Below are 25082 nucleotides of genomic sequence, written 5' to 3'. Positions count from 1 at the left end.
GATTTCAAGTCAAAAGGGGGGAGGACAGAGTCGCGACCAAAGTGAGCTCATACATTACAGGCAGTACAAAAGCGAATAAAATACATCGAAATCAATAGTACTCCCCTGTTTCTGAAAACCAGGACATTGTCAACCATCCTCTACGCAATCAAAGCTCTGGCACGCTTCGTCAACCCAGCTGCCACCGCCACCGCCAACGCAAGAACGAACCATTTATTCAACCGCGAGCCAGAAGAAGACACGCTGGGAGGACCCTTGGGTTTGGCTGGCAGTTTCACTTTGAAGTTTTCAGTGGCCTTCAACTTCTTGGCGGTGTAGGGGGGATAGCGGAACTTGAGGATAGCGTCGACCCAGCTGGGAGAGTCGATGGAGCTGCGCAAATGGGTGAACATATCGAACGAGAATTTGCCAGTATGCTCGCCATCTAGAAGTATTGCATTTAGTATCAGTTGTCAGACCGAGGATGAAAAGGACGCTTACAGCCACTAGGACCAGTTCCGCCGAAGGGTAAGCCGTCCACTAATGGGTTGGGAAGTGGTAAGAAAGGGTCGACCAACATTCGAGAAAAATACGTACCACCAGTGTGGATAACTACTTCGTTGACTGAATATGCACCACTCTGGGTGTTGCGGAAGACTCGGTCTTTAACAGCTTGGTCTTGCGTGAATACGTAGAGTGCCAATGGATGGTCTCTGCGAGTCTTCCAGGTTAGCAAGAGGGTTGGACGGGAATCAGGACGGATGCTAACCGAGAGTTCACGAAACGGATGGCTTCATCGATGTCCTCGACTGCAACGATTGGGAGAATGGGGCCAAAGATCTCACTGGAAAGAACACAAGTTAAGAGGTGGATAGACGAGGGAAAGGACGGTGCTCGACTTACTCAGACATCAATGAATCGTCGGGGAGCACATCCTTCACGATGGTAGGCGCGATGAACTTGGTGGCAGCATCGGTTTCACCACCGAGAACGACAGTGCCTTTCGTAGCGTCGAGCAACCCCTTCACACGATTGAAAGCCTGAGGAGTAATCATCCTTGCAAAGTTGTCTGGGTCGGAGGGTTTGGCATCAGAAGGGAAGAATTCGTTGTAGCTGTTTAGCCAAGTCAGAAGAAGATAGAAACTCGGTTCGACTAATGAGAAACCTACGTCTTGGTGAGCGCCTCGATGAAGGTGTTCTGGAAAGACCGTGGTACGAGGATGTAGTCCGGTGCGACGCAGGTCTGGCCAGCATTCGTACATTTTCCCCACAGGATTCGCCTTGTGGCTGTTTGAAGGTCACAAGTGGGGTCCACAATGACGGGGGATTTTCCTCCGAGTTCGAGCGAAACTGGTGTCAGGTGCTTGGCAGCTGCTGTCGCGACGATCTTTCCAACACGTCCTGAGCCGGTGTAAAGGACTGCAATATGTGTTAGGACGGCGACCGGCGGAGACGAAGACGAGTTGCTTACTGTGGTCCCATTGCAGTTCGAGAATCTGACCGAGGGTTCGTTGAGGATGAGAACATGTGGGCCACTTCAGAAAGGAAGATGTCTCGACATACCTTGCTGGTCTCCGCAACAGCGCCATTGACCACTCTAACCAAATCAGAGTCCAGGTACTTGGGTACAAGTTCTGCTAACAGGGAGCTGACGGCGGGTGTCGACTCGGAGGGCTTAAGCAGCACGGTGTTGCCGGCGGCAATCGCACCAACCTAATTAAATGTCGCTGTTAGCGGTGCTACTGGACGGGATTTGAAACAGCACTGACCAAAGGTCCGATAGTCAACCAAAGCGGATAGTTGAAAGGTGCAATGATAAGAACAGTCCCCTTTGGAACCTTGTTGATGGTGGGCTTCATGGCGAAGAAGTTGATATTGAAAGCAGGGTATTCGGGTTTCGCCCACTTCTCGACATTCTTGTAGGCCTTCAGAGCGTCGCCAATACAGGTGTTGATCTCAACGCTGAAATAGTTGGTTTAGGTGGTCTGGCCAGTCACCAAAGTGCAGGAGTATGACGCACAATCGACTTTCCAGTACTGGGCGTCCCAAGTCTGCCTTGAGAGCATTCTCGAAGGCTTCAAAGTTTTCCTGGACCAAGTAACCGATTTGGAGGAGCTGGTATTTGCGGTATTCGATGGAGTTGAGTTTTCCTGAACGAAAGCCTGCCCGCAACTCTTCGTGAATCTATCAAAAGAGTCAGTTAGGATGATAAACTACGGAATGCAAATAGCCGGTGGTAGGTGCTCTCCAAGCAACCTTGAGCGCCTTGAAGATTTTGAAGCTACACGCACCTTCTCGATATCTTCCAGGGAGGTATAGACGAGTTCGGGCATTCTGGTCGCGTTGTTGATGGTGGTTCGAGGTCAAGAGTATCACACTGAGCTTGTGAATTCCACCTTGCATTTTGGCTGTGGGTCAGGCGACAGAGACAAATCCCGCATGCGTACGTTTGATCGGCGGCCGTGCGCAAACAACCAACGGGTGCCTGTCTGCATTAGGAAATGTTGCCTCCTATCCGCAGGCATCGAGTCCACGGGGACCGGAGAGCACGACACCTGAGCGCTTACATCGCCCAAAGAAGTATCCCTCCTAAGAAATACTGGAAGAGCACAACTGACTGCGTGGGCACCGGTCAAGATCATGCAAGATGAATGACGAAGGTTGTCATGATTATAGTGATACAAGTAGTAATACAGGGCCTATTGAAGGTTATGCTACAACGGAACCGAAAGGATTGGGTTCAATTACAGCTTCCTGTTGATATCTTGCTGAGTTTCGCCCTTGCCGTGACGGATATCACCTTAAATCTGGTTAGGAGGCTTTACTGGAGTGCAATGTAAGGTCTTGAACACACCATGGGCCTGCTGGCTCCTGTCACCGGTAGCAGAACCGACGACCTGGTCCTTCTTTCCGAGGACACGGTCTTGCGTTCCCTCAGCGTACCCATGGGCACGAGCAGCGTTGTACTCGGCTTCACCAGCAGCGTGCTCGCTCTTGCCCTTCTGCTGCATGTTGGTAGAGCCAAAGACGTTTCCGAGCTAATAATAGGACTGGGTAAGGACAATCCCCCCTTCCAATATCGCCGAATGACATACCGTCTCCTTAGCACTGCCCTTGGTGGAGTGGTATTGACCAGAGGTCTTGCTTGGGCCGTTGGATGTCATATTGGTTGATTTAGAGTGGAGGGTTGGGTTTGATTATGTGGTTGAGTGACTTGTTGATGGGCCTTTGCAGCGATTGCCATGCTGCCCTTATATACTTTCTTCACCCGTTGACAAGCCTACGGCTTCGCACTTGTGAATTCTTCCGTCGTACTGCGCGCTGCGAAGTTCAAGCCTCAAAAGGAAGCCATTGACGTTATACCTCCACAAAGGAGTGCCGGACCTTCCGAGTAGTAGTGGATTCAGAGATACCATTCGTCATAGCGCTGGAGTACATGCATCATACATTACACCAGGCGAGGGTGTGGGCTAGAGGGGCTTAGATGGAGACTTCTTGGGGACGCAGTCACAAGGCTGAGCGGCTGGACTTCACGGTCTTTCTCTGTCTCGGCAACCTAAAGCTGCAGTCACAGGCCCGACAGAAGCTGGACGTCACTGAGATGGTCATTAGCTCACAGTCCTTGCATTGTTCCTAAATTACGAGGCGCTTGGCCAATCTCCTGCCCAGTCCTTGACCTTTCACTCCTGTCGGTGTGGAGTCAGACTCATCGGAGGAGATGGCGTCATGCGCGCCTATTGTTAGGCTTGGCACCACACTCTTGGAGCGGAGCTTACGATTGCCGTTCGATCCGCGCTGAGGCAGTCCTGTAGCATCCATGGTTTCAGGCTTTTCCTGGGTCGAGCGAACTTATTGGAATCATGATAATCTTTTAATACCACTTGACGATTGGCTACTCTAGATAGCTAGGCTTCCTCCAAGAAAGGGGCGAGGACAGAAGCCCGAGTCGGATTACCCCCTAACCACTATTCATCTCGCATTTCGTGGCCGCCACTGGCTTGCCTTCGTAATGCGGGAGTTGGCCAAACTTTACCATGACTACAAAGAATGACCTGGTATGCTTGATGTAATATGCTGCGACCATAAGTCCTTCCCGTCTACGACAGTGCATGAGTTCACGGATACTAGAAATACCCCTTAAGCACTCACCTATCTAAGTACCAGCAGCACCCGCATCATGTCCATCTAGTTTTCAAGTCTGAATGCGATGGTGGCTTTTCATCGTCAGGCCCTTTTTTACTAGGTTGAGTAGCCTGTGAGGTCTCGTCTTTGGACTCGTGTTGCCCGCTTCTATCCCATGGCTTAAGGCTACAACTGGTCAAAAAGTCTTCAAAGTCCCCGAAAGTGTGGTAAATGGGATCACCGTTCCCAGGTACATGCATGGTCTTAGATCCAATGCCTTTTGAATTGTTCTTGCTCGAGGTCGACATTGAGAGCGAACCGTCTGCCAAGGAACGAAGATCAATCTTGGTCAAGCTCGGATGATTGCTACAGACTTACTGAGAACGTCGACGCCGGTTGTAGAGACAAATCGAGCAGATGGCACTCCTGTCGATGTAAAAGAGAGAAAATTGAGAAGCTCCAAACAACGCTCCAACGAGAGCAATGTCGGTTCCATCCTTGTTCCTAATGCGGTCACTTTCGATCACCAATCACCACGCTTTGGGCAATCTTATTTCTATTCTTCTCGTCAAGGGCTGCTAACAGGTATTGTAGTCTTAGAAAAGCCAGAGGTGCGCTGTTTAATTGTATAAGACAGTCGCTTTGAAAGTTGGATAAAGACTTACTTGACGGGATTCAAGTTTTTCAGTCAAGCTCGCCCTTTGTTCTTCTGCTCCTCCTCCCAGTCGAGGCGGTGGCCTTCCTTGATACCTTCAACGATGCGCTTCCCTTCCTCTACGTCGTCGAGATCCCAGGGCTTTAAACCATGGGAGTGCATGAAGTTCTGCCAGCCACCGTACGATTGATGAATTGCATAGGTCGTCAAAGGGACGTAGGTGTCCGATTTGCCAGAAGCACCGTCGCGGTTCGAGGGCATGGTTGTTGATCTGGAAGCTACGGGCATTGTCGGGCGATTCGTGAAAGGCGTTACCATAGTTCGAGATATGTCATGACAAACCAAGCACGTACCTTGAAAGAACGTCCAGGAGGCAAGATAGAAAGATTGGTTACCGGCGGGAAGCGCATTTATAGCGCGTCGCGCGGAGTTTCAACCACTAAATGAACCCTATTTGAAATTACTGGAAGAACGGCGAAGAGGGCGTATTTAAGGCTACACGGTAAATTTCTTCGGCTAATGGAGTCCTTGGATCTATATTACTGTCCAATTGATACAGGAGATGCGGGGTATGTAAATTACAGTGAAAATCACAACAACCTAAATATCTTGAATAGTCCGTTGACGATCGTCCGCTGATCAGCTGGAGGTTTCACGCTTCGGGAGAGAAACGTTCGGAAGGGTAGGAGCGCTGCTGAAGGAGAACCTGCTGGGAGGTACGGCCATCGATACGCGTAAATCGCTGGGGGGACCCTCGCTGGGTGTGAAAGCTGAAGAACCACGCATAAGAAAGCTTGGTTCGTTACGTTGGATAGATTCTGGCGTCGTGAAGGAAGTATAGATCGTATCTTATTCGAGTTTGAGGCGCAGTGACGACCGAAGATTACACACATAACGTACCTGGGCGTGGGGAGTATTTCCAGAACTTGGAGAAGAACCGAGAAGAAGAGTTCCTCTTCTTCTGTCTTCGGCGGAGCAAGAACAACAAAATACCGACAATAATCAGGGCGATGAGAGCTCCCAAAACACCTGACAGTATTCTGACGAGGCTCGCCGAGGGCGATTCTGACTGGGCTCGAGTTGGGCCGGTTTCATCGTATGCCGAGGAAGGGAGGGCTGGAGACCCGATATCAGCTGCATTAGTGATTGTCGGTCGTGCAGTAGCTCCGGGGGAGCCAACCGATATTCGATCATCTCTTGGACCACCGTTCTCCATGACCTTATCAGCAGTCGTGTTTCTAGGATGCGGTGTGACGAAGAAATGCTGAAGGATGTACGGTGTCTCCGCTCGGATAACTTCGATGGTGAGTTTGTGTTCTTCCGTATTGAGAGAATTGGCCTGGAAGAAGGGTTGGCCCTGAATCGGGGTGTTGGCCATGGGGACCGTGGACTCTGTTGTCTGTCTGCCGTCAATGGAGTACTTCGCTCGAGGTGGCCGGTCAGTTGCATTGCTAACAGGAACTGTCCCAAATACGACTATCTTTGAGCCTATAATCTTCACTCATCAGCGTGATACAGGAACATTACAGTCTCACTTCTTACCTCTAAAGCGAAGCTCGACCCTGGCCCCTCGGTCTGTTGTGCTGTGCGTCGTCTGAAAGGTAGTTCCGTTCAGAAGCCACCTCCCATTGTAAACCACCCTCGGGTCGTTGTCCTGGATGAAGCACGCTGCACAGAAGGGGAATTTGTTGTTGTTCCCGTTGTTGAAATTTTTCCCATTCGTCGAGAAATTACGAGGGAGTAGGTCGTAGATAAGCTCGCTCTCGTCCTGCGCAGAGCCGGTAGGATACGTCGTTAGCGGGGATGCAGGGTCCTCCTCTGCGGCAACTGCATCCTCGCTCTTCGTCAAATTGACTGCCTTCCACATGAGAACTTGATGAGACGGCTAACGAATGGGCGACTCACCACTCCTTGAGACCAGTCTACTAGGAGGCATATTTTGAAGGAATGGCAGGGGGTGAAGTCCAGCCTACACGGATGTGGGGAAAGGAGCGAAAGTTGAAAGAAATGGGTATTTCGTTGGGCCGCATCCTTAAGAGTGAATAAGGAAATGCTGGAGGGTAGTAGCCATTGGAAACCAAGTCAGAACCTAGCGACAGAGGTCCACCATCGCTAAAGCCATTGAGACGTGGGTGTGTAGCCATACGAAAGAATATACTTTTAGAGACGACTGCAGGGGGCCGGAGGGAATAATAATGTCACCAAGAACCTGTGGCCTAAAGATTACGTGCAAGTATGGGACCAGGACTGACCGACGAATGATTGGACAGGAAGTCGCCAAGATAGGGTGCAATTCCAAAGGAAAATAAATCGAAGACCAGCCCAATCAGAGAAGAACCCAGACGTAACTCGGTTTCTATACGTCCCTTTAGTTTTCTGTTATCGAGAGCTTTTCTCATCGTTGGGAAGAGGATAATTCCATACAAACCCTTTTCCTCTCACATAATGTATTAAAACAGCCGAGGGGTGACACCCTTGAATCATAACAGCTACAAATAGTAATTCTATCTAGGATACTTAGTTCAAGAGAAGGTTATGTCGTAGCATTAACTCGCGCCATCTTCGTGAGCATGGCAAATTCTTCTTTTCCTGTTGCTTTGCACAAAGCATAGAATTTGGAGTCTGGGTCGTTGAGCAATGTAGCGGGCCTGGAGCAGACATTAGCTACGTTCACTCAAGTGGGTCGAGCAGCACGTACTTGTCGAATTCCACGATTTGGCCTTGATCCAGGAGCATGACCTACACAGTGATCAGAACAAGCGGCACAACATGGAGAATGGTACGTACTCTGTCATAATCAATTACCGTACGCAGGCGGTGGGCAATCGTCAAAATCGTGCTCTCAGCAAATTCATGCCGAATTGTCTTTCCGATAAGTTCATCTGTCGCATAATCCACGCTACAGATGATGGTTCAAGATCACATAATCTCATTGCTAATCCAATGCTCCTACCTTGCAGTCGCCTTGGAGAGCAGGTTAACATAGTGGGTGACCATAGAACAAATTTAGCTCACCTCATCCATGACAAGGATCTTCGAACGCTTGAGGATGGCACGGGCCATGCACAACAGTTGTTTCTCCCTGTCATCCGATGCATAAGAACGGCGAAGAGCATTACGGTCCGAGTTCTGGCCCATACCCAGTTGAGAAGTTTTCACCCCCTTCAGAAACTGAGGAATCGAGATCTCGGAACACATTGGCGTTGACGGTCTCCGGAGTTTCATCGTCGCCCCCAGAGGGCAGCAGGTGTACCCGACGAAGAGCTTCGTACTGTAATATTGTTAAATTGAATGAGCCCAAAGTCCATGGGAAGGGGCACGTACAATCTCCACATCTTCGTATTCATCGAAGACATCAAGAGTAGAACGTAATGTGCCACTCAGAATCGTAGGATCCTCTGTGTCGCAGGTTAGCGGTTTCTTCATCACGTTGGCAGAGTGACTCACGAGGGATAATCGTTATGCGGCTACGAAGGTCAGTAAGGCCGATGTTGGAAATGTCGAGACCATCAACTAAAATCCGTCCGTTCACGGGCTCCACGAAGCGGAAGAAGGAAAGCGCTAGGGTGCTTTTGCCTGAACCGGTTCTACCAAGGATTCCGACCTGAACAACGCTCAGATTTCGTCCGTTTTGACCAACGTCTTATCAACGTACCTTCTCTCCGGGTTTGATAGTGAATGACAAATTATGCAACACATCGGGAAGCTCGGGCTACAGGTAGTGAAAATGAGTGCAGAACTGGCATGGGTATCATAACCACGTACAGCATAGCGAATGACAAGATCTTCAACTTGGATTTCACCCTGTGAAGGCCAAGATACGGGCGGACGGGGTTCGATAAATTCAGCAGGTTCACGTTTCAATTCGGAGTACTCCTTGATTCTCTCCAACGCGACCATAGACTGCTCAAGGGCTACAAATCGACGAACCTAATCATAGCAGCCGGGAAACGGAGCGTCAGCCGTCGATTTACGGGCAGCAACGATTCACATTACCATGAACAGCAGGTCGTTGGTGATCGTCGTAGCGAAAGCCAAAGCAAAGCCGGCCAAGGAAGCATTGATACTAGGTGTCACAAGGCATGCGAGTCCCGCTGCACCGACAATGGCCGCCGAAAGGAGATTGAATCGGATTGACAACCAGCGGTTGACTGGGAATGGTTGGTGAGAGGGTGAACACATGATCACGACGTCAGGGCATACCTCCCCACATCCAGTAGTACGGGTTCGAGTTCTGCATACAATTGAATAAGTCTTCACATCGTTGACTTAATCAATGATGGGCCTCACCGTATCGACACATCGAAGCATGTCCCTTAACAACTTTGATGACGCTCCAAAGGCCCGCAGCACTGGGACACCAGAGATCGTCTCTCCATACATGGAATACAGGGGAGACCTTGATACAGAATCTGCGGGCAGTCACGACGTCAGTCACCAATTCCATCCTCCACTAAAACCGCGCCATTTACCAAGACGTCTCATATCTCGAGAGGTTTGTCCATAGACCTGTTCTGGAATAAGCAACAGCGCGCATGTGGGAAGAATCGAGAGACGGAACCTTTGCAGCTAGGGAAAGACGTCAGATACTATCGTCATAACCCAGTTGCTAGACGCTCACCATTCCAATAGAGTACACCCAGAATGGCGATGGCCACTACGAACGGAATGCCTCCGACGACGCTCACGGTCACAATAGTGGTCAGGGCAGATAAAGCTGTAATGATGGTTCGTCCCAAGTTATCCGCGAGGCTGCTGTCAATTCCTACGCATGGTTGGTGAATCAATGGGGGCCACGAGGGGCGGCTGATAGGTGTATTAGATACTTACCCTCAAAGTCTTTACCAAAGCGGTTGAGGAGGCGGCCCCGCGAAACAGTGTCATGGAAACGAATATCGGCGAATAGGACAGTCTCCAATAACCTCTTGTAGAGTACGGTCGAAGCCCGAATGGAGGCATCGTAGAGTACGAACCAGCGAGAGGTAGTGATGATGAGGCCGACACCGGTTATCGCAGCGTATACGCCGATGTAAAAGGCCGGGCTTTCACCACGCCCTTCCAGAGCAGAAGCAGACCAATATCTATCCGAGGATTAAACTTTGTAGTGCGGGAAGAGAGCGGAGCCGACAGTACCTGAGCCAGTTGTTCTCCAACACAGGAGTAACGGACGCCAGGGCAAAGACAAAGCCGAACAATAGCCAAAACCAATTGTTTCCACAGGCTTTGAGGAATGTGACCCAAATATCCTTCTTGATTCGACCAACTGCCCGTGTTTCCTCTTCTACGAGTTTGCGTGCAGGCTTCTTTTCTTTCTTGGATACAAGCGATGATGACACGACTGTGGAACTGGTTTCCGATTGGCTTCCCTCTCCGCGGCCAAAGATTGCTTCCTCAGCCTCTACCAGTTGCTCTTTCTCCTCGAGATCATCTTGCTGTCCCGTTTCGCTTGTTTGGCCAAGTTTCTTGATGATACCAGAAGAATTAAACGCATCTCGGTCGCCTTCAAACATCACGCGACCATTGTCCAATGCCACGATGTAGGCTGCCTCGCTGGCACACAACTGAACATGGTGGGACACAAGGATGACAGTTCTCCCCTCCATCAGCTCACCCTTGAGACATTGGTGATAGAGATGGTGCGCCGTATGGGCATCCACTTGAGAAAAGTGTTCAGCTTGGGGATATGTCGGAAAGCAAGGCTGTACACGAACCTGCAGACAGCACGTCGTCCAAGAAGAGGATCGAAGCTCGAGAATAGACGGCGCGAGCGAGAGAAACTAATCATGGGTGACAGATTAGCGGCGTTCCTCGTTTGAACGATGTAGCAATCGCACCTCTGGCCTTTTGACCACCTGAAAGGTTCACCTAGAGGGTCCAACCTTGAGAATGGGTGGGTGGTATTACAGCTGGCCTTCACGTACCCCACGCTCTCCAATCTCCGATTCGTCGCCATCTTCCAGGATTTCAAGATCGCTCACGAGCGCACAAGCCTGCAATAAGGTCAGCACAATGGAATGGACATACAGAGGGAGCGCACCTCGAGAGTTTTATGGTACCGTTCCTCGTCGTAGGGGAGGCTAAAGAGGATGTTTTCTATAGTCGACCATCAGGTCGTTGTTCTGGGAGAGGTGCTGCATGAACCCACCTTTTATGGATGCGTTCCGAAGCCAAGCCGCCTGAAAATATGTGATTTTAGTATTGAACACGCTTGATAATGTTCAGAACCAACCTGAGGCACGTATGCACACATTCCATCAACGACCCACTCTTCCTTACTAACGTCCATCTTGGAATACGTAGCAATAGAATCGGGAGGGGAGCGAGGGCAAACCATCTGCCCGCTAAGAATATCCGCCTCGCCGAGCAATGCAAGAAGCAGCAGCGTCTTTCCGGATCCCAATTTACCACAGATCAAGGAGAGCTCTCTGGGAGGGAAGTTCAGAGTAAGGTCGACGAGCACGAACTTATTGCGGGGCGTGGCCGATGCAGATGGCGCGAGGCTTGATGCATTGCTGGACTGAGATCGGTCTTGAGGCCAAGTTACGGTGCAGGACTGGAACGCAATCTTCTTGGGCTGTTCGTCGAGAGGGGGAACGGGATTAACTTCGACACCACTCATATATTTCTCAACACGGCGCAATGACACCAAGCACTGAAAAAGCAGTCAGTCGACGAGGAAAGCGCTTGCCACCAATGGGCCATACCTGCAACATGTTGATAAAGGTTTCTGGTAGTGCATTCAGGGCAAACTTCATCTCGGAGAACACTGAAAAATGAATTGAATGGATGGGATCCTGACGCTAGAGCTGACAGCCTACCGATGATCTACAGACAGGGATCAACAAGAGCCGACACAAATGAAAGGGATGGACTTACGGAAGTGAACGCAATCGACGGCGTGAGTGGTTGTTGGCGCACGATAGCAAAATGCCAGAAAGCGACCAATGTGACGAGGATCGGCGAACCATTCCAAATCGCATTCCAGAGCGTCTGCAGGATTCAGTCAGAACAATTTGGTAAAGGGTGGATCGTAAGACTTACCTCAATCCTGTAGTGGCGTTTTTGATACTTCAGTTCCTTCTCTCGGATAGCCAATACACGCTTTTCGAAGCTGCGCTCCCAGGCCATGAACTAGTAGATTCCTATCAGACCCGCCCGACGGAAACAAGGAGGGCGGGCGCTCACCTTGAGCATCCGTATAGCTCCCAAGATCTAGAAGATCATGTCAGTCCAAGAGGACGCCGAGAGATGTGATGCATCTGACTGGCCTCATTCATAAGCGCCACCCGCTCATCCCGGGCTTTCATGAGATTTTCCTGAACGCCTACGATAAAAAATTTGAGTTCACCAGTCAGGGTGCGCAATCAGGCCAAGAAGACCCACCAACGAAGATCTTCCCGGCGGCATGATTCAGGGGAAGGAACAGACAAATCACCGCCAGTCCGTAGAAACATGACACACCTGCGACACAGAAATTTAACCATATGTGAGGGTTGCATCGCATCTCCAGGTGATAATCTGCATACCAAGGAGATTGTACAAGAAATAGGTGCCAATAGCGATTTCAATCGGGGAATCTGAAGGAACATGATAATGAGGTTTCGGGTTTCAGCACTTGAGACGACGAAGGGAGAGCCATACCGACGAGGGTGAACAGATGCCAGGCAAATTCGCTGACTCTGTCAACGTCTGTCGTCATCAAAGTCATAATCTGAGCTTTGCTGGAAAAGTCGTCCTCCTTATCGTCGGATGCGGGCGCTTGCGCGTTTTCCCCATTGCTGGCACTTTGACCGGGCTTCGCGTCCTTCGAACCAGTGTTGGGGGCAGAGGAAGCAACGTCCTTGCGAACAAGCGTTTTGGCAAAAAGAATGGTGTTGAGCTGAACTCGAAGTCGGACTTGAACCGTCGTCGTCGCTAAGGACCATAGCTGGCCAGCAACTGTGGGAGACCCGCTGTTAGGAGAGGTACCGCGGGAGAGAGGTCGCTGTTCCAGAACTCACTGAGGAATCCGATGGCATTGGCGGCAAAGAGTCCGAAAATGTACACCCATCCCCAGCCTTTATTCTCGCGGTCAGGATCAGCTTCCAAATACGAAATTAAGTGTCTCATAAAGAACGCCGGCGCGTAGAAGAGGACTGCGGAAACAGCAGCAAGCGACACTTCAACAAGCAAAGCAAATATGTTCAAGCGAATCAACTTGTATCCGAGGTCCCAACCCGATCCGGGTCGTGGCTTCCAATTGAAGATTTTGAGCTGAACTGTGCGCATCCCCTTCCTGATGAGCGAATAGTTGGATGCGGCACGCATATTTCCTGGGACAATGGGCAGGTCACCGATTTCCAGACTTGAAGCGAGATTTCCGAGCCAGACCACTTTGGTGGTGTACGAGAACATGAGCGTATCCCATAACGAAGATCCTACAATCGGAAGTGAATTAGAGATTGGTTCGCGCCTTCCGACGGGGCTCTACTTTACCTGTGATCCCACAGACGTTTTCTGGGTCCGGGTTTGTTATCGACTTGACGGTCTTCTCCGCGTAGATGAATTCCGGTGGGTAATTTAGTGGAGGTCCCGTTGGAGTCGTGAATGTAATGACGCAGGCGAGGGTGTAAAGGGCAACGATGGAGTACCATAGGCCCTGGAGAGCAGGATCGTAGACAATGTCCTTGATGACGGGGACTGGCGTATCCGGTAGAATGGCGACAGAGAGCAATGATAACGCGGCAGTGCATGACAGCACCGCTAAATGCAGAATCAACTCGCAATGCGCGTCCGCATCGTCCGTCAATGAAGCTTGGGCTGAGATGACGACACAGTAGAGAGAGAATGCCAGCTGGAGGGCTGCGACTATCAATTCCCGAAGGTCGTCGTTGGAAATGGCATATCCCAACGCGACCGCGTTCAGAGCTACTGTGAGCGCCAGAACAATTGTGATGGAGAGTTTCCGCCACCTCATCTGTAATCCCTCAGTTCGTAAACCTCAAATAACAGCATTAAACCAAAACATACACGTCTCCAAAACAATTCCTCCTCAATAGGGTACCCGTCTATCACATCTTCCTGTGTCGTAACGTCGAATGGGTCGTGTCGAAGCTGGCCGTCCTCGTCATGTACCGGTAGTCGAATTTTGCCTTCGTCGACACCTTTTCTTGCAGAATAAAGCCGTATTGCACTGGCCAGGGTGCATCCGACCAGGAAGGCCCCAATCTCGATTTGGTAGCGAAACATTTTGCGCTACTAGCTAGCAGTCTAGTCCAGCGTCGGATCGCGGTAGATTGCTGGCAGCCGTTCGGAGTCTGGTCGTCGCGAACGGAAACCTGGAACGATAACAAGCCTGGAGAGGCTTCGTTTTGGGTGGATGTTCAGGAATCGGATAGGTTTTGGCAGAGAAGTATGGGCTGCTGTGGCGAATCCGGAGCCGACCAGAGGTCAGGCAAGAGTCAGAGCGCAGAATTCGCGGACCGCATCAATCGAGCATATGGATTCAATGGCTGACAAAGCAGCCAAAAACAGATTTAGGCACGGCTTGGCCGTGCCGAATGCCTTGGCGGGCGCTTAATTGCTGTTCACGGCTCGGAAGACCTGACCAGGAGAAGATAAGCAATTTTCGTTCCCTAATCAAATTGCGTTACAACCACAGTGGCTCCACCGCGACTTCCTCGAAACCCCTAGATTCCCGACGTGGATTTTTTTATGGCAAACGTTCACCGGAAGGTGCGCACAAGTAGGCTGACTTGCCGCTCCAAGCTCCGCACTTAAGTCCTTGAAAGCCTTGCACCATACAAGGTCCACATGGCGCGCCCAAATCACAAGAATCCAATGATCTATATCATGCCATACGGAAGCGACCGATTCAATTATGACTAGTCAAGCTCCAATCATCCAAAGCTACATTCGGAGGCGTAACATAGTCATCGGCACCCATACCCTCCCACTGGGGATTAAACAGTACCCTCAACGTATAACTCCCAGCATCCAACACAATGCTCAACACCCTCACCCCATCATTCGACTGATCACCAAAGGCTGGGATGGGTTCAATACCCTGTCTTTCCGCTGGCTGTTCAGAGAACCGGGCGCCTGCAGGCGGGTCGAGGAGGACGACTTGCATCTCCTTTCCATCGAGTGTAAGTGTTGCGGATGTACCGGATGAATCAATCTCGATTGTCGCGTTGGTGTGCATTCGCCATTGTACTTCAGCTTGGGCGTCTACTTCATCCTGGATTAGGATTTGACGTCGACCATTGAGGAAGCGGCCTCCACGTTTGACCGAAGTGCTATATCAAAGATTTATCAGACTAAAGTTCAGACGATCGAAACGGGGACACTCACGCATCGAAATAAGCACTCGTCATGTCCGTTGTCCAGAAAGCAGTCGAATCGTCTTCGGGGGTAAACACAGTGCTCGAATCCTGCGTCGTCCCACTCGAGTCATGTCTGACCGTCGGAGCAGCATCGACATTCTGGTTCCTCCTCCCAATCATCAACGTGTTCTGTCCCATCGTATGCTTCCTGTAGTACTTCCACCGTTCTGCATCCTGGTCTTCACCGCCAAAGTACTCCGTCGAAAGATAATCGCCCGAGCCAAGTTCACCAGCCCAGCGAGTGCCCAACGCGTCGATAACGAATGTACCAACGTCCAAGTCGTTGTGCCTCTGGTGACCTTGGTTGCGACCCGCCTTGATACCGAGGAAAGCAGCGTCCTTGTCTGTCCAGCTGCTGCGCATTGAAGCCCACTGGACGGGGGGAGAGTCAAAGAAGTGGTCGAGTGGAAGGCCAGACCAGAATGCTCCAGCCACGGCAGGATTGTACCAGAACATGCTCCATGGCTCGGCAGCATCAGCTTGCTCGCGCTGGTGGAGGATGAATTCGGGGTGATCTAGCTGGTCGCCGAGGAGGAACATCGTGTTGGCGGTGGTAGAGAACTTGTTGGGGCCGTGGTCGCCAAAGTCGAACAACGAGGTGGGTCCAAAGACATACATGTGGAAGGTACCCGTACGCCAATAGTTGGTGTTTTCTGTAAGTAGGCCATAGTGCGATCCGGTAGCGGAGAGGAGAGCAGAAGCCATCTCTGCGAGGCCGGTGGTACCGAAATACCAGTAGTTGGTCGATTCTTGCCATGAACCGTCGTCCGTGACGGCGCGAATGCAGTTGGCTTTGGCGTTGTCGATGGTGGCACGGAGGAGTGCTTCAGCCGTACCAGTGGTATCATCACCAAGGATGGCGAGAGCACCGAGGGTAAGGCCACCATTACACACGCAATTCCAATTACCAGTGGTGTCTCTGCTCCACCATCCAAAATCTGCACCCTCCCCATACACAGCAGCACCGTGCGATAACCCCAGTCTGATCAGATTGTCGCGAATGAATGTCCTCTGTTCGGGCGTCCAAAAGTCGTACATCCAATCGTAGGCGATGCCGAATGCTGCGGAGAACTCTGCAGTGTCGAGGAAGTGCGTGGGGTGCCATTTCGTGTTGTCTGGATCGGGGCCACCAAAGTCGTCCGAAACGACGTGCTGGATTTCCTGCCATGCGCGATCAGCCCAGCGGGTGTTCTGAGATAGGCGCCAGGCGTAAGCGAATGCTTTGATGCGCATCTTGAATTCGCGCGCGTTGTCGAGGATACCGCTGTCGCCGTCCATGTGGTATCGAACGGGCGGGAGAGCATGGTAATCGGATGCGTTTCGGAAAATGGTTTCGTTCCAGCCAGCGAGGTAGGGGTCTGCCCGAATGAGGTCGGGGAGCGCATCCCACTTGTAGGCGGGTGCGATGAGCCGTGGGCGGTCGTGTCTGACCTGGAGGGGACTGGGCTCGCCAAACTGTTCAGGATCTTGCGGCCAGGTTGCTGCATTGGCATCGAATGTCGGTGCACTGAAGAGTGCTGCGTTGGTCTGCCAGTGTAACTGTGAGGAGCTGGAAACGTGTGTTGGAAAAGGAAACGTACCGCTGAAGGATAGACAGGGATCATGTACTTTGAGTTGGTAGCGGTCGCAAAACGGCCAGCTTCGAGCTTGTCGGTGACCGTCGCAATACCTGGCAAACTACTGCTGTCTGTGTTTTTGTCCTTGCCCCCGTCCGTAGAGTCTTCGCTGTTTCCATCGTCGTTTTTGTCCGATGATTTTTTCCTGCTCCCCAAGACACCTCCAACGATGGCCGCGATGGCGATCACGATGAGAGCGGGAACGCCAAACTTGATCCAAGGGCTGATGCGCTTCTTGTGAGTCCTTGGGACTGGTGGTTGAGGTGGTTGGATGAATCCTGTGGAGGAGTCGCTGAAGCCGACCTCCTTGTAGGGCGTGTTGTGTGACATGGGTCTAGGGAGAGCAGCGCTGATGCTGGATATAAAACGGTAACATGATGGCTCGGTTGTAGATTACCGTGACTGCAGCGGTCACTGTAGGCCGAAACCAGTGCCCCTGTTGGATGAAACGTGGCCTGGTTCCGCCGCAACCCATTCGAGGAGTTCAACGGCGAGGTTTGGTGTGTGCCATGGTGGTCGCTGGTCGAAGAATGATTGATGGCTCGGACCCCTATCCGAGAAATATCACACGAACTCAAGCAGCGCGCTTAAACAAAGCTCAGGCTTGTCTCTTCCCCAAATTGTCGCCTTATGCCGTCTGCTGTGGCGGACCTTGGACTCTGTGCTCAAGTAACGATTTGTGAATAGAAGCATGCTAGGACGGCTCCTATCTGCCGGTGGAAGCTCAGAAGTAGAGTATACACTCGTAAGTCTACTTTCGTGCTGCTATAAATCGGGTCTTGCAGGCTCGAGTGCAGAGGAGGGGGCCCTACAGTGGGTCTGCTAAGCGACCTCTATCTGTGATTAACAGCTCGTATAAAGGGCCTCTAGAAAACCCAGATGGCCTCACCTCGCTCTGTCCGTTACTCCTCGCCATGCGAAAACATTTGACTTACAACACTTTTCCAAAGATAGACCCCCAGCCCGACGATGGCGACGACGTTGAACAGGAATCCCCAACGCCCGTGAAACACTCCGCTGAAGAGGAGAGGCAGCTCGTCCGCAAGCTGGACTTGCGAATTCTCCCAATAGCATGCTTGCTCTACCTCTTCGCGTGTATGTCGCCGACTGCCTTCATCCGCCACTCCTGACTGACCTTTCCTCACCCAATAGACCTCGACCGTTCAAATTTGGGGAATGCCCGGTTACAAGGCCTACCTGAAGATGTACTGGGTGGTGACAAGACCGGAGAGCTGTTCGACTGGGTCGTCTCTTCGTTCTACTTTTCCTATGTGCGATCGATCCTCCACATAGCCCGAACAGCCCGCTGACACGAATCCCAGATTCTCTTCCAAATTCCCGCCACCATTATATCCAAGCTTTTCCCGCCAAAGGTATGGATGGCGTGTGCGGCAGTAGGATGGGGAACAGCGTCCACCCTAATGGTACGACCGTCACGACTTCGTTGACCCATTGCGATTTACCGAGCTTGCTATACACAGTCCACTGCGACCGGCTTCTCCACTCTCGTCGTATGTCGCCTCCTCATCGGTGTTTTCGAAGCGGGTTTCGGTCCATCTCTGCCTTTGTATTTTTGTAAGGACGGCGATCCACCTCTCCCTGATATCGACTTACCCTACCCCCAGCGTATTTCTATACCAAAGAGGAAATGGGCTTGAGGGTGAGGCTACTTATACCTCCCTTTATGCAAAGTCGATCTCACCCTTCGCCTCAGATGGCGTATTGGTTTGGTTTCGCAACCGTCGCTGGAAGCATCGGCGGCTTCATTGCATACGGTATCCAGCATATTCAAACGACCATCCCACACTGGAAATTGCTCTTCATTGTCGAGGTACGCCCTTTTAGGTCGTGCTAAGGACTTTTCTGATATGCTCAACGAACCGCAGGGTATCCCTCCCATCCTTCTAGGAATCTTGACCCTTTTCATCCTTCCCAATCGACCGGAATCCACTTCGTTTTTCAATGACAGAGAACGGAAGATTGCCCTTGCAAGAATGAACCGGGCGACTCGAGGTGATGTTGGTGCCACAGTCAACAAAGGTAATGCCATTTTATTGTTGGTAGCATCTCGTTTCTTACTCTGAGCCTAGCCCACATTCTCCTTGCCTTCCAGGACTGGAGAGTGAGTCCTCTTATCATATTGTGCGAGCCACGCTCATACTGAAGTCGCGCCTAGGTATACACCGGAGGTGTCATTTATTTTGGTTTGAACTGCGCTTTAGCGTCAATTTCGGCCTTCTTGCCTACTATCATCACCACCTTTGGATACAGTAAGTTTCCCCATCTCCCCCCAGTCTCGATCAATTCTCACCCGATTTTCTGCAGCAAATGCCCTTGCACAACTATTGACGGTACCTCCGTATATCACGGCCTCCTTCGTCTTGATCTCGTTCTCTTGGGCATCCGACAAGCTTCAGAGCAGAGGAATCTTCATGTCGATTGCGTGTTGTATTAGCGGCATTGGCTATCTGTAAGTCATTGCGCTGTGCTATTCATGTCCTTCACTCACTTTCGCCGTCAACCAGAATCTTGTTGGCTGCCACCAACGTCCATGTACGGTACTTTGCAACGTTCTGCATTACCAGCGGGACCTATACCACTATCGGGATAACCATTGCTTGGTGTGCGTCAGATTACGGAGTCGTTTCCTAAGTTTTGCGCTGATTCAGTCCATTCTTTAGTCGCGCATAACCTTGGATCTGAAACGAAGAAAGCGACAGGGATGCCGATGTTCATGGCTATTGGCCAATGTGGAAGCATCTTGGGGTCGCATATCTTCCCGAAGGCAGAGGGACCGTCGTATACGTGAGCATCCTCTCAATCAAAGGCATCGACAGTTGACTCAATCAATCCTGGCTGTAGGAGAGGATTTGCGAGTAAGTGCAAGTAATCCTAGTTATCGAGTTGTATTTTCATCCTCCAATCAGTTTCTTGTTCACTGGCCTTTTTGGCTGCAATTTGCTCGGGGTTGCTATCGGTAAGCCACGTCGCTTTGTCAAGGAAGTACATGTTATCCTGAACGTCTTCGCTTAGTTGTCGTACAGAAGAGAGAACGCGCTTAGGGATAAGGTGTACGGAAAGGTAGACCCGGATGCCCCAGTCGACACCCGTGAACTGGCCGATGAGGTGCGTGAGGTATGCGCTGGTGAATATTGTGTGCTGACTCTTCACTCGTCCCTTTAGGCTCCCGGTTTCCGCTACGTCCCATAATTTTCGGACAGAACTCGGTCGACAACATGACTTTCATTCGACTTCGATACCATGCGGGAGTACACATATTATACATTGGACTGCTATTAATACACTGGCAATTGGGAAACGCTACACAAGCCCTCTAAAATGAACTCAAATCCTCGACGTAGCAGCATTCGACACGCTCTCCCTCTCATCTTTGGAAGGGAACTTGGAGAAGGCATCCATCAACTTATCCATGGGTGCAGCCATGAGACCGGCAAGTGTCTCGTACGGAGGCTTGTTGGGGGCGTTGGGATGGGACCTGTTATGGTGGATGAATATGGCGTCGTCGATTATGGATGGATGATGCATACCTGGTAGGAACGAATGCCTTGGTCCTCTCGAAGCTACGAGCAGTGCTGATGGACTGGTCTTCGCCGAGCTTGGCCTCCAACTGGGGAAACTGCTCCGTTTCCTCCTTCCTCATGTGCTCCTTGAGGTGGTCCATGATATCCTTCAGGATGGCATTGTAGGCAGTCGTTCCGACCTCGATGGATTCGAGTTTCTTAAGGCGGTCTTTGACGAACTAGTAGGTCACGGTCACGGTCACACATCAGTCTGGGGAACCCCAGTGAGTCTGGCACGAAAGAGATGACGCACCTGGTGGTCGTCACGGTCGCTCTCTGCGAGAACGTGACCTTGGTCGGCCATCACCTTCTCGAGGAGGGGGTACACCACGAGCTCCTCGCTGATGGAGTGACGGGCGATCTCCCAGGTCAGTTGGTTGGCCCAGCGTTGTTGGGCATCGGTGTTTCCGCCGTTTTTCAGGTATTGGTCGTAGAACGCTTCGATCTGCGGGGGAATCAGAGGTGAGACAAGGGCTTTGACTTCATCTGAGCTGCTCTCGTACCTCTCGGTGATCGTCCGTAATGGCTTGAAGGAGGCGGACGTGGCCTGGGGCTGTTGTAGCGAGAGTCCTCGCGAGAGGGTAGCGAACAGTCGGGAGGACAGTTCGGCGAAGGAGGCGGGTCTGCATCATCATGGTGGGAGGATTAGTCGGTGGATGTACGAGACGAGATATTTGGCCGTGGTCAGTTCAAAATGTCGACGATTATATCAACACGAGCCTATGTGCTCCTGTGGACTATTTATGATAAGACACCCCCCAATGTCACGAAAGACTTATGGAGCCCTGAGATCGTAAACACCGTCATTATCATTGATTGGTGTCGACCGAAAAGGAAGGTACCCCACCAAAAGAATATTCGGAATCCGGATTGTCTCAAAGAGGGTCGAGTTGGGTGGCGCTTGTTTAGAATCTTTAGATCGGTTGGTGAAATGACGCGGTTTTCATTGGTGGTTGAGCGCACCAACGATTCATGGTAGACGTCAGTTGTTCTGCGGGTCTGTATGAGTGAGTGGTTGAAGACTCGAATCTTTACGTCAGTAGATGAACCCAGGCGCCAATGGAGGGAGAAAAATGTGCAGAAATTGGTTTCTTGGAGGGGTGTTGCACGGTTTGAATTCCCTATACATCAATTGAGCTCGATACTATCTATCTTCTCAAGGAATCAAGTCTAACTTTGAACATCAAGCATTGAGTCGGGCGTCGGGAAAAGCGCGGGAATTGATTGCATCATTTCGCACGGACGGGCCTCGCCAGTTTTGTTCCTGGACCTCAGGCTCTTCCTCATACTTCGTGGACTTTACTATCGACCGGGAAATGAACGCCACTTTTCAGGACATTCGAGCTTCTATAGATGTGATAGGGTGATATGAATGGTGAGTTTGGGAAATGTCAACTCTATTGATAGACTAACCATGTCACCAGATTGTATGACTTCTAAGAATTTCCGCCTCGTTCTGGACACGAGGTAGCGTGTGGGCTCGTTGAACTCTATCTAATGTCGTGGCCACGACTGAGTACCTCAATGATGGCCGCGATAATCATCGCCAACTTCACTCCCTAGCGGAGCTTCGACACCGCGCGACCTGTTTCATTCCTTTCGTGATGCCAGATTCATCGCTGAAGTCTCTGGCCCAACAATTGGCCTCCAGCTCTGGGCTTCTAACCGTATCACTGCTCAAGGCTGATCATAGGCAATGGCTGGAGCGGAATATGAGTTATCTCCACCGTGTGGCAGCAGATTCCAGGGCGTTGGCGGATGGTGTCAGCCCATGGCCAGAAGCAATGTTGAACTTACCCTTCCCAGTTAATCCGCCTTCTGCCTCTTTCATATTTGTACCCCTAATATCTCACATCACAGCGTCTCCAGATATTCGTTCGAGGGTGCCTCTGCACGATACGCGGTAGCCAAAACAGGTAGGTCACACAAGCACAATCACTGTATTGCATGTTGTGACCCTTTTGCAGACTTCTAGATGTAGTGACGCATGAGCAAACCCGGTGGCTGGAACTGAATGCAAGAGCGCGATTATCCCGCTCTTTAACAATCAAGCACAAACTTCATCAGTTCATCCCATACGCAGCTATTCAGGTAAGTGTTGCAAGGCTCGAGCAGAAGAGGTATTTGACTGACCGGAATTGCAAGTCGGTCGTCAGAACCGATCTGGTTCACCGCATTATAGAATTGGACACTGCGAACCTCGCCGCCAACGTGATTGCCATGTGCACAGACGGGGAGCAACGCGACGCTTTCCTCAGCGCTCAGGATCCAGCTGTAGATCAGGAGCTCGCTGATCTACTCTACTCTGTTAGTCGAATTGTTCGCTCTCTCTCGCTCCTCACCTCACCTGCTTCATTTAGGTACTTGGATCACGACATCTTGACCCAGTCCATGCACCCATCTTGCGCGCTCTCCTCAAGTTGTCGGAGAATACTGATCTCTTACCTCAACGCCTGGCCCACAACAGCCTGCAGGTTGCGGGTGGTCCACCCATCCATAGCACTAGAATTAGCAAGATCCATAGAGGGAAGGTGGACGACCGTGTGGTGGCGGTCAAGGTTTCCAACCATTCACCGGAGCTGGAGCTAGGGGAGTACTTGAACAAGGTAGGTTATCTTCTATACGAAACTTGATCACCCCTGACATGTATCACCTTAGGCGTTCAAGCGAGAAGCCATCATCTGGAGTCAGCTGCATCACCCTAACGTGCTGCCTTTCTACGGCCTGTTCCAGGCGGAGGGAGAACATTTTTACTCCCTCCTCTCACCTTGGATGGATAATGGAAACATCACGGACTTCCTCAAAGCGGAACCACAAACTGATCGACAAGAACTGGTTCGTTTTCGTTTACCGTTCGCCTTTCTCCTTGGACTCACGCGCGCGGTCTGTAAGATCTTCGACATCGCCAGAGGCCTAGAATACCTCCATAATCTTGATCCGCCTGTAATTCATGGGGATCTTAAACCGGTATGCCTGTTTATCGTCGCTGGAGCAATGTTCACTCACCGTCCACCGAAGAATAATATCTTCGTCACTGCCAACAAGCGCGCTTGTATTGGCGACTTTGGTCTAGGCAAACTCCCTCGAGACCCCAAATGGGGCATATCACGAAGTTCCAGCCTTTTTGCTGGGAATGAACTTTACTGCGCTCCAGAACTCCTCGAAGAGATTATCGAAGGAGAGGCGGAATCTGTCAGTGATGCCACAGAGGATGACCAACTGGGATACAAGACGCTTGCTAGTGATGTCTATGCATTCGCCTGTATTTGTTACGAGGTGCGTAAGGTCCCTTTTTGCTTCAAGGATACCGCAAATGTATTCTTACCGTCCAGGTTTATCATGGCAAACCTCGATTTTTTGATCTTCACGGCCTCAGGCGTTGGAAAGCAATAGTTGGGCTAATTGATGATCCAACCCACAAGCCTGGAGGGATGAGCGACTTGCTATGGCACTGGGTTGAATGCTTCTGGGATCGCAACCCTGCAGCAAGGCCATCAATTTCAGCGTTCGTGCAGGCAATGTGTCCGACTCCTCTCAACAATCCTTACAAGTACGACACGGCCTGGGATTGGACGTTCCTGCAAGGTGAGATTCCAACGGGATGGGCTGTCAATTGAATCTGACCACTTGGCGTAGACTCACCTAATGACTATGATGGCTCAATGAAGAAGGTCAGACCTGAGGAATTGACCGACAATGACATTGTGATCGCGTTGGTACTTACTGTTTATTCTTTGAACGTAGTTGCTGACTGTCTTCCAGATTGATGGGGCCTACTGGCACAGGGAAAAGCACTGTAAGTGTCCCGGCCGTCCTGTCTCTTCCGATTCGTCTTGCTGACTCCCGTCGCGACAGTTCATCAATTGCGCACTGGGTGACGATGTTGCTAGGGTTTCTGGCTCCGTCAGGTCGTGCACTTCGAAGGTCGAGCTGTTCGCGTGCTTCCACCCGGATAAACCAGAGCAACGAGTTTTCTTTGTGGACACTCCCGGTTTCGACCATACCGAAGACGTTAGCTCCGAGAAGCAGACGCTGGCACAAGTCGCAGATTGGCTGATAAAAACGTACGTCATCCTTTTTGTTCCGCTGTGGATTGGGCTGCTGAGACAATTGCAGGTACAAAGAAAACATCAGGCTCAGCGGTGTCCTCCACTTCTGTAGCGTCACTTCAGCACGTTTCTCAGGCACCGACCGAGTGAATCTCCGCGTTTTCACTGAACTATGCGGTCCGGAAGCTTTGGATAATGTCGTCATTGTATCGACTGGATGGGAAGACCTCGAGACTGATGAGCTAGTAACACTCGGCGAAAAGCGTGAAGAGCAATTGCGAAACACGTTTTTGGATGACGCTGGCCTTGACCAAGTTCGCTACTGTCGCTTCTCGGAGAGGACAACGCAGAGCGCTTGGCGTATCATCGACCTGTTCCAACAACAAGGCAATCAACGAAGGCCACTCCTGATACAAACAGAGGTCGTCGACAAGCGGCTACCGCTATCGCAAACCTCGGCTTTTCAAGCCATTCGTAGAAGATGGAATAAATGGGCCAAATCTTGGAAAGGCCCAAAGCTCTTGGCTTAATTTCGGACTGGAAATTGACCATCGTGACTCCTTTGGCTGATGGTCAGTGAAACTCCGTCCCGTCGAAGTCCAGCCTTTACTTACCCCGCTTATCGTCCGTATCTCTTTGGCAGTACGGATTCCATCATGTGTCCTTTTGTACGACACTCTTATCACAATCGATCGCGTCTGGGAACATGCCTTGGT

General features: G+C 51.1%; 10 protein-coding genes across 10 annotated transcripts; 2 read left to right on the top strand and 8 right to left on the bottom strand.

The window, feature by feature from the left end:
- Positions 1-140: 140 nt before the first annotated feature.
- CC1G_07703 (aldehyde dehydrogenase) lies at positions 141-2312 on the bottom strand (the record flags this gene model as incomplete). The annotated part of the gene is made up of 11 exons (XM_001832264.1): positions 141-424; positions 481-519; positions 577-692; positions 749-823; positions 883-1092; positions 1149-1398; positions 1451-1475; positions 1543-1692; positions 1749-1941; positions 2000-2163; positions 2271-2312. The coding sequence occupies 11 exons, from the start codon at positions 2310-2312 to the stop codon at positions 141-143; spliced, it is 1548 nt and encodes a 515-aa protein (XP_001832316.1).
- Positions 2313-2627: 315 nt separating this feature from the next.
- Positions 2628-3189, bottom strand: CC1G_07702 (hypothetical protein). Its single transcript, XM_001832263.2, has 3 exons — positions 3075-3189; positions 2834-3017; positions 2628-2779 (listed from the first exon to the last, which is right to left on the bottom strand). Exons 1-3 carry the CDS (start codon positions 3141-3143, stop codon positions 2724-2726), a joined length of 309 nt encoding a protein of 102 aa, XP_001832315.1. The 5' UTR covers positions 3144-3189; the 3' UTR covers positions 2628-2723.
- A 423-nt stretch (positions 3190-3612) lies between these two features.
- CC1G_15179 (hypothetical protein) lies at positions 3613-3798 on the bottom strand (the record flags this gene model as incomplete). The annotated part of the gene is made up of 1 exon (XM_002910494.1): positions 3613-3798. One exon carries the CDS (start codon positions 3796-3798, stop codon positions 3613-3615), a length of 186 nt encoding a protein of 61 aa, XP_002910540.1.
- Positions 3799-4789: 991 nt separating this feature from the next.
- Positions 4790-5017, bottom strand: CC1G_07701 (hypothetical protein; the record flags this gene model as incomplete). The annotated part of the gene is made up of 1 exon (XM_001832262.2): positions 4790-5017. The coding sequence occupies one exon, from the start codon at positions 5015-5017 to the stop codon at positions 4790-4792; it is 228 nt and encodes a 75-aa protein (XP_001832314.2).
- Positions 5018-5639: 622 nt separating this feature from the next.
- On the bottom strand, positions 5640-6641 carry CC1G_07700 (hypothetical protein; the record flags this gene model as incomplete). Its single annotated transcript, XM_001832261.2, has 2 exons — positions 6299-6641; positions 5640-6244 (listed from the first exon to the last, which is right to left on the bottom strand). Exons 1-2 carry the CDS (start codon positions 6621-6623, stop codon positions 5640-5642), a joined length of 930 nt encoding a protein of 309 aa, XP_001832313.1. The 5' UTR covers positions 6624-6641.
- Positions 6642-7289: 648 nt separating this feature from the next.
- Positions 7290-13984, bottom strand: CC1G_07699 (ATP-binding cassette transporter; the record flags this gene model as incomplete). Its single annotated transcript, XM_001832260.2, has 35 exons — positions 7290-7404; positions 7455-7495; positions 7544-7655; positions 7710-7720; positions 7772-7838; positions 7897-8027; positions 8081-8154; positions 8204-8360; positions 8412-8468; positions 8522-8686; positions 8753-8907; positions 8960-8990; positions 9047-9155; positions 9229-9325; positions 9378-9521; positions 9587-9837; positions 9890-10412; positions 10468-10533; positions 10591-10621; positions 10678-10746; positions 10794-10849; positions 10902-10932; positions 10986-11408; positions 11461-11522; positions 11575-11581; positions 11633-11746; positions 11798-11887; positions 11942-11968; positions 12043-12080; positions 12140-12217; positions 12283-12333; positions 12398-12694; positions 12757-13173; positions 13232-13712; positions 13766-13984. 35 exons carry the CDS (start codon positions 13982-13984, stop codon positions 7290-7292), a joined length of 4797 nt encoding a protein of 1598 aa, XP_001832312.2.
- Positions 13985-14609: 625 nt separating this feature from the next.
- On the bottom strand, positions 14610-17066 carry CC1G_07698 (heparinase II/III family protein; the record flags this gene model as incomplete). The annotated part of the gene is made up of 3 exons (XM_001832259.2): positions 14610-15033; positions 15089-16659; positions 16701-17066. The coding sequence occupies 3 exons, from the start codon at positions 17064-17066 to the stop codon at positions 14610-14612; spliced, it is 2361 nt and encodes a 786-aa protein (XP_001832311.2).
- Positions 17067-17650: 584 nt separating this feature from the next.
- Positions 17651-19946, top strand: CC1G_07697 (hypothetical protein; the record flags this gene model as incomplete). The annotated part of the gene is made up of 16 exons (XM_001832258.2): positions 17651-17831; positions 17889-18007; positions 18059-18160; positions 18218-18311; positions 18362-18396; positions 18451-18567; positions 18623-18776; positions 18827-18858; positions 18913-19006; positions 19062-19206; positions 19262-19359; positions 19418-19541; positions 19599-19612; positions 19664-19713; positions 19770-19862; positions 19920-19946. The coding sequence occupies 16 exons, from the start codon at positions 17651-17653 to the stop codon at positions 19944-19946; spliced, it is 1479 nt and encodes a 492-aa protein (XP_001832310.2).
- A 289-nt stretch (positions 19947-20235) lies between these two features.
- On the bottom strand, positions 20236-20952 carry CC1G_07696 (HHE domain-containing protein; the record flags this gene model as incomplete). Its single annotated transcript, XM_001832257.2, has 3 exons — positions 20236-20496; positions 20571-20762; positions 20821-20952. The coding sequence occupies 3 exons, from the start codon at positions 20950-20952 to the stop codon at positions 20236-20238; spliced, it is 585 nt and encodes a 194-aa protein (XP_001832309.2).
- Positions 20953-22537: 1585 nt separating this feature from the next.
- On the top strand, positions 22538-24896 carry CC1G_15178 (TKL/TKL-ccin protein kinase; the record flags this gene model as incomplete). The annotated part of the gene is made up of 9 exons (XM_002910493.1): positions 22538-22624; positions 22678-22923; positions 22976-23152; positions 23210-23593; positions 23650-23902; positions 23954-24029; positions 24080-24113; positions 24173-24381; positions 24434-24896. 9 exons carry the CDS (start codon positions 22538-22540, stop codon positions 24894-24896), a joined length of 1929 nt encoding a protein of 642 aa, XP_002910539.1.
- Positions 24897-25082: the final 186 nt, after the last annotated feature.

Source organism: Coprinopsis cinerea (assembly GCF_000182895.1).
Source record: "Coprinopsis cinerea okayama7#130 chromosome 9 map unlocalized cont3.9, whole genome shotgun sequence".
Taxonomy (NCBI): domain Eukaryota; kingdom Fungi; phylum Basidiomycota; class Agaricomycetes; order Agaricales; family Psathyrellaceae; genus Coprinopsis; species Coprinopsis cinerea.
This window is presented reverse-complemented; position numbering and strand designations above follow the sequence as displayed.